This window comes from Diadema antillarum, unplaced genomic scaffold (genome assembly GCF_040938485.1).
Source record: "Diadema antillarum isolate AM-2024a unplaced genomic scaffold, OU_Dant_1.0 scf00000028, whole genome shotgun sequence".
NCBI lineage: Eukaryota > Metazoa > Echinodermata > Echinoidea > Diadematoida > Diadematidae > Diadema > Diadema antillarum.
This window is the reverse complement of record NW_027270917.1, coordinates 4,462,501-4,473,894: the sequence shown is the minus strand read 5'-3', so window position 1 is coordinate 4,473,894 and position 11,394 is coordinate 4,462,501. Positions and strand designations below refer to the sequence as shown.

Here is an 11,394-nt window from a genome sequence, read left to right as displayed (position 1 = left end):
GTTGGTCAGGAATTTGAGGGAAACGGAGAGGAAGACTCAGAAAAGAGAAACATCTGCATTCTGAATAATGTCCTGATTTCTTTTTCTGTGTGTGTGTGTGTGTGTGTGTGTGTGTGTGTGTGTGTGTGTGTGTGTGTTATTTATGTACGATCATGCGTACATATTTCCGCATCTCTTTGAAGTGGTGCATAATTATGACTAGTGTATATGGACCTGATACGAGGTGGGGGGGGGGGGGGGTTCGCCATGTCAAATTTAACTCAGTAAATCAGATTCAGATTGTTTTTTCCGGTAGGCCTATAGGTTGGTTGTAGCTTTATAGTATTCATGTGTGTTTTTACAGATTCCAACACTGTGGAATCATGCCTGTAACATTTTACTTGTACTTTTGATGAGTCTGGACTAAAAACTTGTCTGGGACGTTTATGAAAGAATGCTCTCAATCTCCTTGTACTCCTATAATTCTGTATATAAATCTCATTAGACCACCTCGCATGTCTCAAATATTGTTACTTATATCTCATGAATAACAAGTAAAGCTCAGTAGCATATACATATTTGATTGAAACTACAAATGAACGTCAGCTAACAACATCTGCAGACACAGTCAGTCGTGGTAGGTAATACAGTCCCGTAGTGCGTTTAATATAGATGACAGATATAATTTATCATTCGGAGTGGGTCGAGGAAACATCAGATGATTGAAACAAACTCAAAGCCAATTCATCATCCTACGTCGATGTGGCATGAGATGACTTTGCTTGATCGCAAGAGTTGTGCAAGAAGTTGCTGGAGAACTTCAGGAACCCTGGGATCATGAGCAACAGTATGAGCTAGTTATCAAGTTAGGGCCTGTGCGCCATATTGGCGTATCCTATCCTACAGCAGTGAGGAGGTTGCGTGTGGAGCATAATGTGAGCCATGCCGTATATTTTACAAAGTTCCGTATAGACATAACCCTTGCATATTTGCACATCGATATACCCTCCGCTTGAATGCCCAGGTGTGAGTTCAACTTCCAGCCCGCATGACAACGGAGTAAAGTTCTCCTTTGCATCACATGATAATCTCGCGCTGCCCTTATTTAGTTCTCTTTTTCTAGTCGCTAAACACCAATGAACCAAAGAGCAAGATCCTAGCGCAGCCCGCGCGCCGAACGAAGTACAAGATAATAGTCCCTCCCTATCCTCTTATTGCTCGAGCGCTCAGCGATGGATGGGTTCCACTTCCAACCACATGTTAGAGAAAGACACAAGAGAAGAGGAGACAAGTCTACTGATGAATTATTCATGACTCCGCGCTCTCGGCGACTATGAGCAGTGGTTGGTCTCTGTGTAGTGTGTGTGTGTGTGTCTCGCTCTGTGTGTGTGTGTGTGTGTGTGTGTACAGTGTGTGTGTCTGGCGGAGGTTGAGAATGTGATGTGTATCCAGTGTGTCTGCGTAACGCCTGCAGTGCCAGAGAGCAATCGTCGTTTTGTATTGCTGTAAGCGAAATCCCGCATCCTCGATCAGTCAATGCGAGCAGCGGAGCTATTGGCATCATGTCTCGGCGTAAGCAGCCCGCCCCGGTCCGACTCCCCGGTAAGTTTGCCTTATACGTTAATTCTCCATCTTCTTCGAACTATTTCTACAAACCAACTGTAGAGTTGCTCTTCGTATTCCGTACTTTTCTCCTCTTGGAAAGTATTGATGGAGATTTGGATGAATGTCTGCTGCGGTGTTTACTGCGTGATGCTGCGGTATTTTCTAATTCTACACAATACTGCGTGCATCCTGAGTGATTCTTCCCTCCCGTGGTTGCGCGGAAGTTTTGTGATAATATCCATTGGAATGCAAGCGAGTGTGACCGAAAACGTGGGAGTGAGTTTGTAATTCAGTCCGTGTCATTGTTAGATATCAGATTGAGTATGTTTGCTGCAGATTTGGGGAGTGTGGAGATGACTGTTCATGCAGAAGATTTTGTTACAAAGTTTGATGAAGGTATTACCCAACATCATGGCGGCAGAAAATGCCGTTCAAAGCACAGCTCATTTGTACATCACCCCCATGTGCGCTTCCTTATTCGTGAAACTAAAGTAAGTCTTCCAGTTTAAACGAGTCCCTGTATCTGTATCAACTTACACATGCAGCAACTGATTTGAGAGCATCTCAGAATCTTTGGTAAGTGCAAATGATAAAGCACCCCTCCCCCCCCCCCCCCCGCTCCGCAGAACACCAGCCATCTTTGTATAGGTTACGTTCATCCCCGACTTATAGCCCCGCACACCTTACAAGTCAAGTGAGCTGAGTTGAAGAGAAAGGATTTGAAAAGGAAGGAGGAAGTTTGCATTGGGGAAGTGAGAATTAAATGACCGTATCGCCATGACCGAGGCATGGCACAGCGCGCGTTAATCGTACTCTCCTCTTTTTATATCAGAGCCTCTATGATACAAGTAGTACTAAGTTAGTAGTACGAACTGTACTAAGCCGGAGTAATATGTCTACTCATCTCTTCTTTTGTTCTGTTTCGCATTCCTTTTAAACCGTAGGGAAGTGACGCAGATTCTCATCTTTATGATGCGACTTTTTTAATGTTCCCTTACCATGAAATTGAAAACTATGAGGAAACCAAGTGTTGGGTCAGTACTGCATAAAGTGTCTAGAATAGGTTCGCTTCTTCTTTCTAAACTGCTCCGTCACACACAAACAGTAGTAATCATGGTAATTACGTTTCCTCCTTTTTATAAAGCCTCTCTCAACATAACATGATTGTGCATGTGATACACACTGCACTGTTGTCCGTTTAATACAGTAGTTGGCTCGCATATCAAGTGATGAATGTAACGGTGTACATACCTGTCCTTTTAATATTCTGCGTATGTGTGCGTGCGGAAGCGTGCATGTTTTTGTGTGAATGCTTGAAATTCTACTTTTTAGACAACTCTAGGTAGATCCGTGACGTATCCTAAATCTTGCATGCCGTTGTGTATTTTCATCATAATCCCGTACATGGAGAAGTTTTTTGTTTTCTTGTTTTTTGTTTTGTTTTGTTTTGTTTTTTCATGAGGATGCGCGATGCATGATGAGCCAAAGTGCCGAAGCGCGCGCTATGTGTGTGAGTTCGCGCTATGTGTTTTATTTACCGTGGTGGTGATGTGATGCAGTGGGCAAACTTTGAACCTTACGTGATGTGTGAAGAAGACGGACTTGAAAAATCGGCCATGCCACTGCACTGAACCAGCGCGCTAATCCGTGGCGGGATCGTTTGCGCTTGAAGACCCGATTGCTATTGTTCAAGATTTACGGTATGAAAGAATGAAGAGAGGAGGAGGGGGAAATGATCTAAACCCTCGGCGAATCGAGGAAAGCTTTAATGATAAATCAACAACGTTATCCGTTCTTTTGATTTGATGTAAATAACAAGCTATTACTGTCACTTCCTTGATTCTTACCTCAATAATCTTGTAAGTTGTGATAATATTTTTCTCCTTTTGCGTTTTGTAACGTTTCGCCGGAATTTTCTATGCATCGAACTCGATGCATATTATGCAAGATTTCGAAGAGGTACATACAACTGTACTCTAAATTGTCTGGAAATCTGTGTCCGATGGTTTCGTGAGTTTCAAGAAAAGTTTGTTTGTTGTTTGCTTGATTTTTCTTGTTCAATCTGGTCATGCCCTTGGAAATTGATATAAGTTTGAGCTTTTGCTGAAGATCACCACAAGACGAACTTTCATGCATGATTTTAATGCGTGGTGCTCGATTCTGTCTTGGCACCCTTTCCCCCCATACGTCTCGGCTGTGTGCTCTCTTGGTTGATGAAGATAACGCTGCATTGATAACTTGCGGTGCTTGTAGTGTGTTGTTCACGACAACGCCCATTTTACGTACGGATCGCTGTGCCTTTGGCCTCGATTCGGTCGATCGCCCGTGCACCACAGAACTCCCCATCAGCGATGTGGGCTGTAAAACGCACTAGCGTCGACTCGCGTATGGAGGAGACCTGTTTGATACGTGTAACACCTTCAACATAAAAAAAAAGAGAAAATAGTCATGGTACAAAGAGAAGTGAGAATCAACTCAGGCAGTTCTGCAAGTTTGCTAGAGCTGTTTGCTACTCAATGCTAGAGCTGGCATACAGTACAGCTGAGGGTAAAACTACATCGTCTAAAGACAAAAATGGGAATACCATCTAACTTAATATGGGAAGGATTTGAGTTGTGTTTTTGTTTTGTTTTGTATATGTTTCAAGATACTCTGTAGGCCTATTCAATTCATGATTGTCTCTTTGGTAATATGTCCAGAGAATCAGTTTGATGCATCCTTGAGATACAAACACATTTGTAAATTCTGCAATAGGCTATGATGCATTTCTCTCCTTTTTGTTCTCTCTCACCTGGTATCAGTTTAGATGGAGAACTTCAATAAAAAGAAAGTTACAGGTAATTGCTTCATTCTTAAGGTGAATGCTATTTAATGACAGGCAACATCTCCCAAATCTAGTTTAACAAGGAGATCAACAATGGGGATCTGAAGTCAGAGATTGGCCAAGAGAAGGGAAGTTCATGGAGTCGGGACTTGGTCTTGCTGGCCAGATATTTGGCCCAAAGTGTAGATAACTAAGAATTCTTTGCCATAAAAGTGAGTGCCGGCTGATTCTTGCCCTTATCACTGATTGCCATCACTTCCTTGAGCACCTTTTTGTACATCCTGCCTGTCTTCCCTTCATCCTTCTATAGACCTTACCCCCCTTTTCTCCACTGACCTTCATCAACTGTGCACTCCACCTGACTTTGCCTTTTGTCTTTTTATTCTCTCTCGCAGTTCATTCTTTTTCTCTTCTTTTTTTTTTCTTTGGTCTTTTATTGGGTTTTGCCGTGGTTTGAGATGCACACACCTTGACCCTTATGAGAGATATCAAGAGTTTGTTGTTTAGAGGGAGCGAGGTGACTTTTGTTAGCTCAGCGCCGGCTGAAGAGGGTGTGCATATCGTGGGTCGAACTAGGTCCACACGCCGCACTCTTGGGAAGACCCAACTGTGTCTCTCTGCCTGTACACATGTATGCAAATCTGCTGTTCAACCATGCCCGCATTAGACTATTATTGATTTGTCGTCAAGTAAGTGAGGCCATTGTGTCGCATGAGCAGCGCAGAGTGAGGGGCCACGTTATCCTGATGCTGGAGTTCCGAGCGAGCAGCCCCCGGTTTGAAAGGGGGAAGTGAGACAGGGACAGAGACAGCAGCAGAGAGAGAGAGAGGGAGAAAGAAAAGAAAGAAAAGAGGGTGGGGGTAGTTAAACAGAGACAAGAGACAAACAGAAAGACTGAGGCAGAAGGGGCATGATGCTGCTGGGAAAGAACGAGGAGTTATAAAAAAAAAGTTGCAAAGAATTCAGGAGAAAAAGAGAAGAGGAGGGCAGACAGAAGAGGGGATGGAGCATATTAAAGAATTCTCAGAGAGAGAGAAAGAGAGAGAGAGAGAGAGGATAGGGCAATTGGGAAAGGGTATTGGACATCTTATCTCCCCCCTCCCCCCCCCCAAAAAAAAAAGAAAAAAAGAAAAGAAGATGTATGGCAAGGTTGCCCAAAGGATGATGTGCAACCAAGTAAGAGGAAAATTGTGATGACAGTAACATTTTCATAATGCAAGCTCTTTTTCCTCGCCTTGGTTTGACAGTCTTAATCAGCTTTGTTAGAGATACCCTTTCCCAGGAGCTTTAAAGAGGATATTCACCCCCCCCCCCCCATATTTAAAGTAAACTCCAAAAGAAATAAAAAAAAAAAAAAACTACAGAATGTTCCAAAAATGTCAAAAAATCAGATAAAAAATAAATGACATTTTGAAATGTCACATTTTTTCAGTCAACATTTCTTGACCAGTCCTTATGAATATTCAAATGAGCAAGTTGATGATGTCATGCCCTCACATACCCTCATGTTTACATGTTGTACATGGACATTCGTAAAAGTTGCTATTTTTAGCTAATTACAGGTAAAAGCATATTCCCATACTAAAATATATCAGAGATAGCATTTCTCTTTTTTTTTTTTTTGGGGGGGGGGGTTTGGAAAGTTTCATATCTGTAAAGCTGAAATATAAGATTTTTATCATATCTGTTGTGAAATGACTAAGAAATTGTAAGAGCATGACATCATCAACTGGCTGATTTGAATATTCATAGTGACTGGTCAAGAAGTGTTTTCCAAAAAAATTAGAAATTTCAGAATGTCGTAACTTCCTTATATTTATCTGATTTTAACCATTTTTGCACTGTTCTGCAGATAATTTTCTCTTTCTTTTAAAATTGATAGGAATTTCGGAGTGGATTTCTCCTTTAACGTGGCACTAAGTGGAGGTTTTTGCCATCCAAAAGTTTGTTTGTTTTTGAGAAGGAGAAAAGATGAGTAGTAATAATGTATGAAAAAACCATTCGTGTATGATTTACAATTCCGACTTGTTAGAACATCCTGATGATAAAGGAAGAAAAGGAAAAGGAAAGGAAACACAAGCAGTTATGTCAGCATAGTAACGGTTGATATTGGATTCTTGATAAAACACACAAAAAATATACATTGTATAGGTGAGAATTCAGATTTTAACTTTTTGCAAGATAATTAGACACCACTTTATGAAATGTTAAGAACCCTACAATTCTAAGAGGAATTCAAAGTTTATTTTATTAAAATCGGTTTTGAAATGGCCGAGATATCCAAAAACAAAGTAGAACAAAGTGATCCCCCCCCCCCCCAAAAAAAAAAAAAAAGTGGGTCCCTCCTTTTATTAGGATTGCATGTTTTGGATATCCCAGTCATTTCAAAACCAATTTTCATCAAATAAACTTTTCATTCCTCTTAGAATTATATGCTCTTTCATATTTCATAGGAGGTTTCTCATCTAAAAGATAATCATCAAGAAATGTTGGAACCCCTCAAACCCCATCTCAACGGAAACTGTACCACCCCTTTAAAAAGAAGGATGTACAGCAATGGTGCTGTTATTTGGTAGTGTGTAGTAGAAAGGGATGAGGGGCTCTAATTTTCTCTACCGTCTACAATCATTTGTGTTTTCTCAAAGGGTTCCTTTCCTGTTCTCCCAACCCCAACCCACATATTTCTCCCTTCCTCTGTTATTTATGCTGGTATCTGATTCTCCTCGTATTTCTTTGCATCACATCAAAATAGTTGACAGGATTTCTTTGTGGCCTTTAGTCTCTATAGTTTGAAGGAAACGATGAAAAGACAAAAAAATAAAGGACCAACAGCAGCAGAACAACAACAACAATAACAACCGAACTTTACTCCAGACTTAGACATCCTGAGTTGTTTTCCTTTCCAAATATGCAAGCTGCACTCTGCTATGAAGACTGCGTGTTCATAAAAGCATGTCAGCCTTGCCGAAGAAAAGAGCAGAAAGGTTGGAGCTGCTGAGAGCTGGCTGCCTGGACCCCAATGCAAAGAAAAGAGGGAGACTGCAAAGAATTCTCTTTTGCTGTAGCAATGGAAAATAAGTCATCCATTCATGAGATTAGATGGAATTTGCTGTGTGCCGGGGCAAAGAGAAAAAGTGGCCACGGTGCATCCTTCCAGTGTGACCTCTGTGATTCTCTGGCAATAGAGATGGCTGCCTTCTCCCCTGTCTCACCAACCCGACTGCAAGGATAAAACTGATGGGTACCTGCCAACATGTGTGACATACCGTCAAACCAAATCTAGCGAAGTCAGTCGCACAGGCAGTAGACCCGTAGGCATGGAGCCATCATTTCCTAAATGCCTACAAGAGAAGATGATGCCCGAAAAAGCAAAACCACCCACCCACCCCACACACACAATAAGGTGCCTTTTCATTACATGCCCAAGTGTACATTAGACAGTATTACAATGGTACTAGCTGCTGTTTGTGTTTATCTGTATTCATATTGAAAGATGATGTGTATCAAATGAATGAACTTGTGGTCACATGTATGCAGTAATCATTTCCTGTAGAGAAGAAAGTATTTGGTAATGGGCATATTGAATTCCTATTATCAAAGTTACCTTTTAGAAAAGCTTGTGTCATGTTTGTTCACACAACAATATTTTCAATGAGAAGCTATGTAAATTTTTCCTAATTTCTAAACATCATCTACCAATACTCAAAACCACCAGGGGGTTGGAGCTTTTGATGAAAACTTTGAACACCTGTAAGTTGCTAATTGTATTTGTGAGTATGTGGGACTTGTGTAATTAGCATAGGTTATGGCAGGGTGTTGGTACTTGAATAGTCATGCTTATTGTAGTCTTTGAAAGAATTCCCCATGGGGAGGGTGAATTAAAAATCATTAAATGAAAGGAAAGGAACTAAAGGGAATCTAAATAACCTCATACTGCTCAGGCATCCATCTCAACACCTCTCTCTCGTGCTAGTTATACATGTTGCAGTTGCTAACAACATGACAAGATTGAAAGGAAGTATAGAGATTGGTGATTTTTTACTGTCTGACACCTCTGGAATTCATATACTACATGTATGTAGTATTTTGACTGTGGATCAACTGGATCCCCCCTCTATGCGATAGACCATTTGTCATGTCATAGCAATATATCAAATTCATAGTTCTCAATTGCCCGAATGTAAGATGCAATTACATGTCATATTTTGCAATTTTTAAATGACTCTTCCCGTGATATATATGAAGATCATACTTGTACACTTGTACAAGGAAATTGGTTGCTTTGTAAATGCACTTTCAAGAAAAGTGATTTATTTGATTGTATTTTGCATGAATCAAGTTAAGGAGTGCTATGCAAGCAGTGTCACTGCAGTATTAGGGAGGGGACTGTGATTTTTATGTGAGATGTCTTTATTGGTTAATGTGGAATTACTTATTCCTAGATTTGTAAGGTGTCACTCAAAAGTTTTATTGAGAAGTAGTCACTTGTTTCATTGATTTCTTTCAACACCTGCTTTTCATGGTGGCAACTCCTCCCCCAGACATATTTTCTCGCCTGAAGGGTTTTTCTCAAATGTCTCATTGTTTACTTCGTTTATGAAACACCTGAAATGAAGACAGCACTGAGTAATTCATTTTTTTCCCCCATCTCTTTTCTGTGATTTCCTCAAACCAACCATTGACCGCGAGAATTTAGTAAGAGCGAAAACAAGATTGAGAAATGAAGAGGTAGGGCATCGTCTCTTCATCTGGACCACTTGTCTCTGCGACTTGGCTCCATGGCTGGTTGAGTTAAATCAGTGAGGCTCAAGTTCATTTGTTATTAGGGGATTTGCGTTGTTGCAAAGGCCCTCAACCATCCAATGTAACAATGACAATGGCAATGGCATTCCCTAGAGTCAGGATCATGAGCGAGCCCAGGCAAAAAGCAATGGAGTCCTCCCATTGTTTATGCCAAATACAGGCTTGTGCAGCAGACCGTGGCCTCAGCTTGGAATTCATCTTCCATTCAGCCTTGGTCATGAATCGCGCGACATTCCGCAAGTTTTCAGAGCAGGGAGATGCACGGGCCTGTGATCCATGCATTGCTGGTGTATCCTGCCGTAGATGATTGTCCTAAGTTTCCGCTATATCTTTCCCTCCCTCTCTTGGCTTTGGGCGCCTCCTCTTTTCTACCGGAGTCTGCATGCATCACTTGGGTTCTGTTTTCATCTTCTCTAGAGCTCTCCCCCTCCGTCTCCCAGTCAAAGCTCTTCAGCATGGCTTTTTAGTGAACTATCCAAACAAGAAAACTGAAGAATGTTTGAACAGTTTAATCACTAGGTTTGCTGCCAAGCAGGCAGTCAAAAGAGATTAAAGACCGCCTCTTTGATCATCATTTTTTTTTCCCGCCCAAACTCATTCACAAGCTTTCTTCTCATTGCCTGTAATTATCAGGTTTTTCAGGTTTGGAAAACTTGGTATCATACTCCTTCACATGGCTATGTTTTGTTTCAAGTTTCAGTTGAAAGAAATTTTACTTTGTGCGGCAATTATCACTCTGCCATTGCCATACGATCCATTTCCCTTGTGAAACAGATTTTGAGCGATGGTGTGGTTCACAGTTCTGCATGTCTTTAACACGACTGCAGTGCAGGCGTGCCAAATTTGTTTCTCTGAGGAGACATCAAGCGGTTGTCCAGACTGTGCAGAATGATACTTTCTTTAATGTTCAGTCCCTATCTCTTGAAGTACACCAAGTGGAAACATTTAAAGAATCCATTTAGGGATATTCTCCTTCATGTGTTGGAGTTCTTGTGTGTGTGTTAATTTGTCGTGATGTGACTTCATTGCGGATTAAAAGCAAACTCCCATTCAAGCATTTGTGAAAGGTCAAAGGTCACAGATCTTTAGTACGTTCTTCAGATGTGCAGGCATTTTCCCTTGCAGTCAGTGAATGGCTATTGATTGATAAGGGTACTGTAATTTGGCAAAATGACCTCTCTTCAAGGCACCAGTAATGCTATATTGGCAGATAATCGCTATAGAATTAGTGAGAAGAAGAGATTCAGAAAGTGACATGAAAACATGTGAACAAAACCAGGAGAATTTACCCCCAAAAGTGAATATTCATGAGTACTCCTTGAGGGTACTCAGTTAAGAGAAAAGCAACATGGCCATGAGCAAAGGGAGGTATTGGAAATTGGTCAAATTTTGTTTGTCTTCTGTTGTGTTCATTTGGCTCCTTGACAGAGCAATTACAGTGATGACACTGGCATGATATACAGCTGTATGTATACACAAAATATTCTTAGTGCTGAAAATGTAAAAAAAACATAATCATAATGATTATGTGTCAGTATTCAGCAGAGGATGCATCTTGGATCTTCGAAATAAGAAATATTTGACAACCTCATAACAATAACGGATATCTGTTTAAGATAATATTTTTTTTTGGTCTCTTGAATCTTTAGCAAGTGTGAATTTTTGGGCCATTGATATTAAGATGTCTTGATGCCAAAATGGCAAATTCTTGTTGTGGCTATAGGAAACTATGTTAGATGATTTACTGACATTAAGATTGTCACATCTGTAGTGCTTGCCTCACTAACACATCTTTGATTTCACTCATTTCACATAAAGCAAGTTTTTTTTTCTTTTCGTTTCCAGGAAGTGACTTTCTCGGTGTGGGTCAAACCCGCCTCCCGATACAGAGACAGGAATATCCTGGTAACACATACCAGTATTCCAGCATGACAATGCTCATTTAATACTGCAGCCAGGTCAAAGTTTATCAAACCATGACAAGAACTGTACGTTATTTGCATGAATTTCATACTTGATCTTGAATGACATCAGTGCAGTAGAAGCAACTGCTGACTGAGAGAAATTGAGTCAAATCAGGCAAACTTATGAGCATCATGACAATGTGAGTGTTGGAACATCAAAGTCATGGAAACCTGGGGTGGTATTCTGAAATCCCTCCTAGGAAGAAATTTCTTCCTAAG

The 11,394-nt window shown here is 40.8% G+C and overlaps 1 protein-coding gene across 1 annotated transcript in view; it reads left to right on the top strand.

The window, feature by feature from the left end:
• Positions 1-1,468: 1,468 nt before the first annotated feature.
• The window catches only part of LOC139737221 (uncharacterized), a 63,378-nt gene continuing 53,452 nt past the window's right edge, over positions 1,469-11,394 (top strand). Inside the window, exon 1 of the mRNA XM_071647900.1 lies at positions 1,469-1,581. Within this exon, the coding sequence (XP_071504001.1) occupies positions 1,542-1,581 (40 nt within the window). The 5' untranslated portion in view covers positions 1,469-1,541. The remainder of the gene's footprint in view (positions 1,582-11,394) is intronic.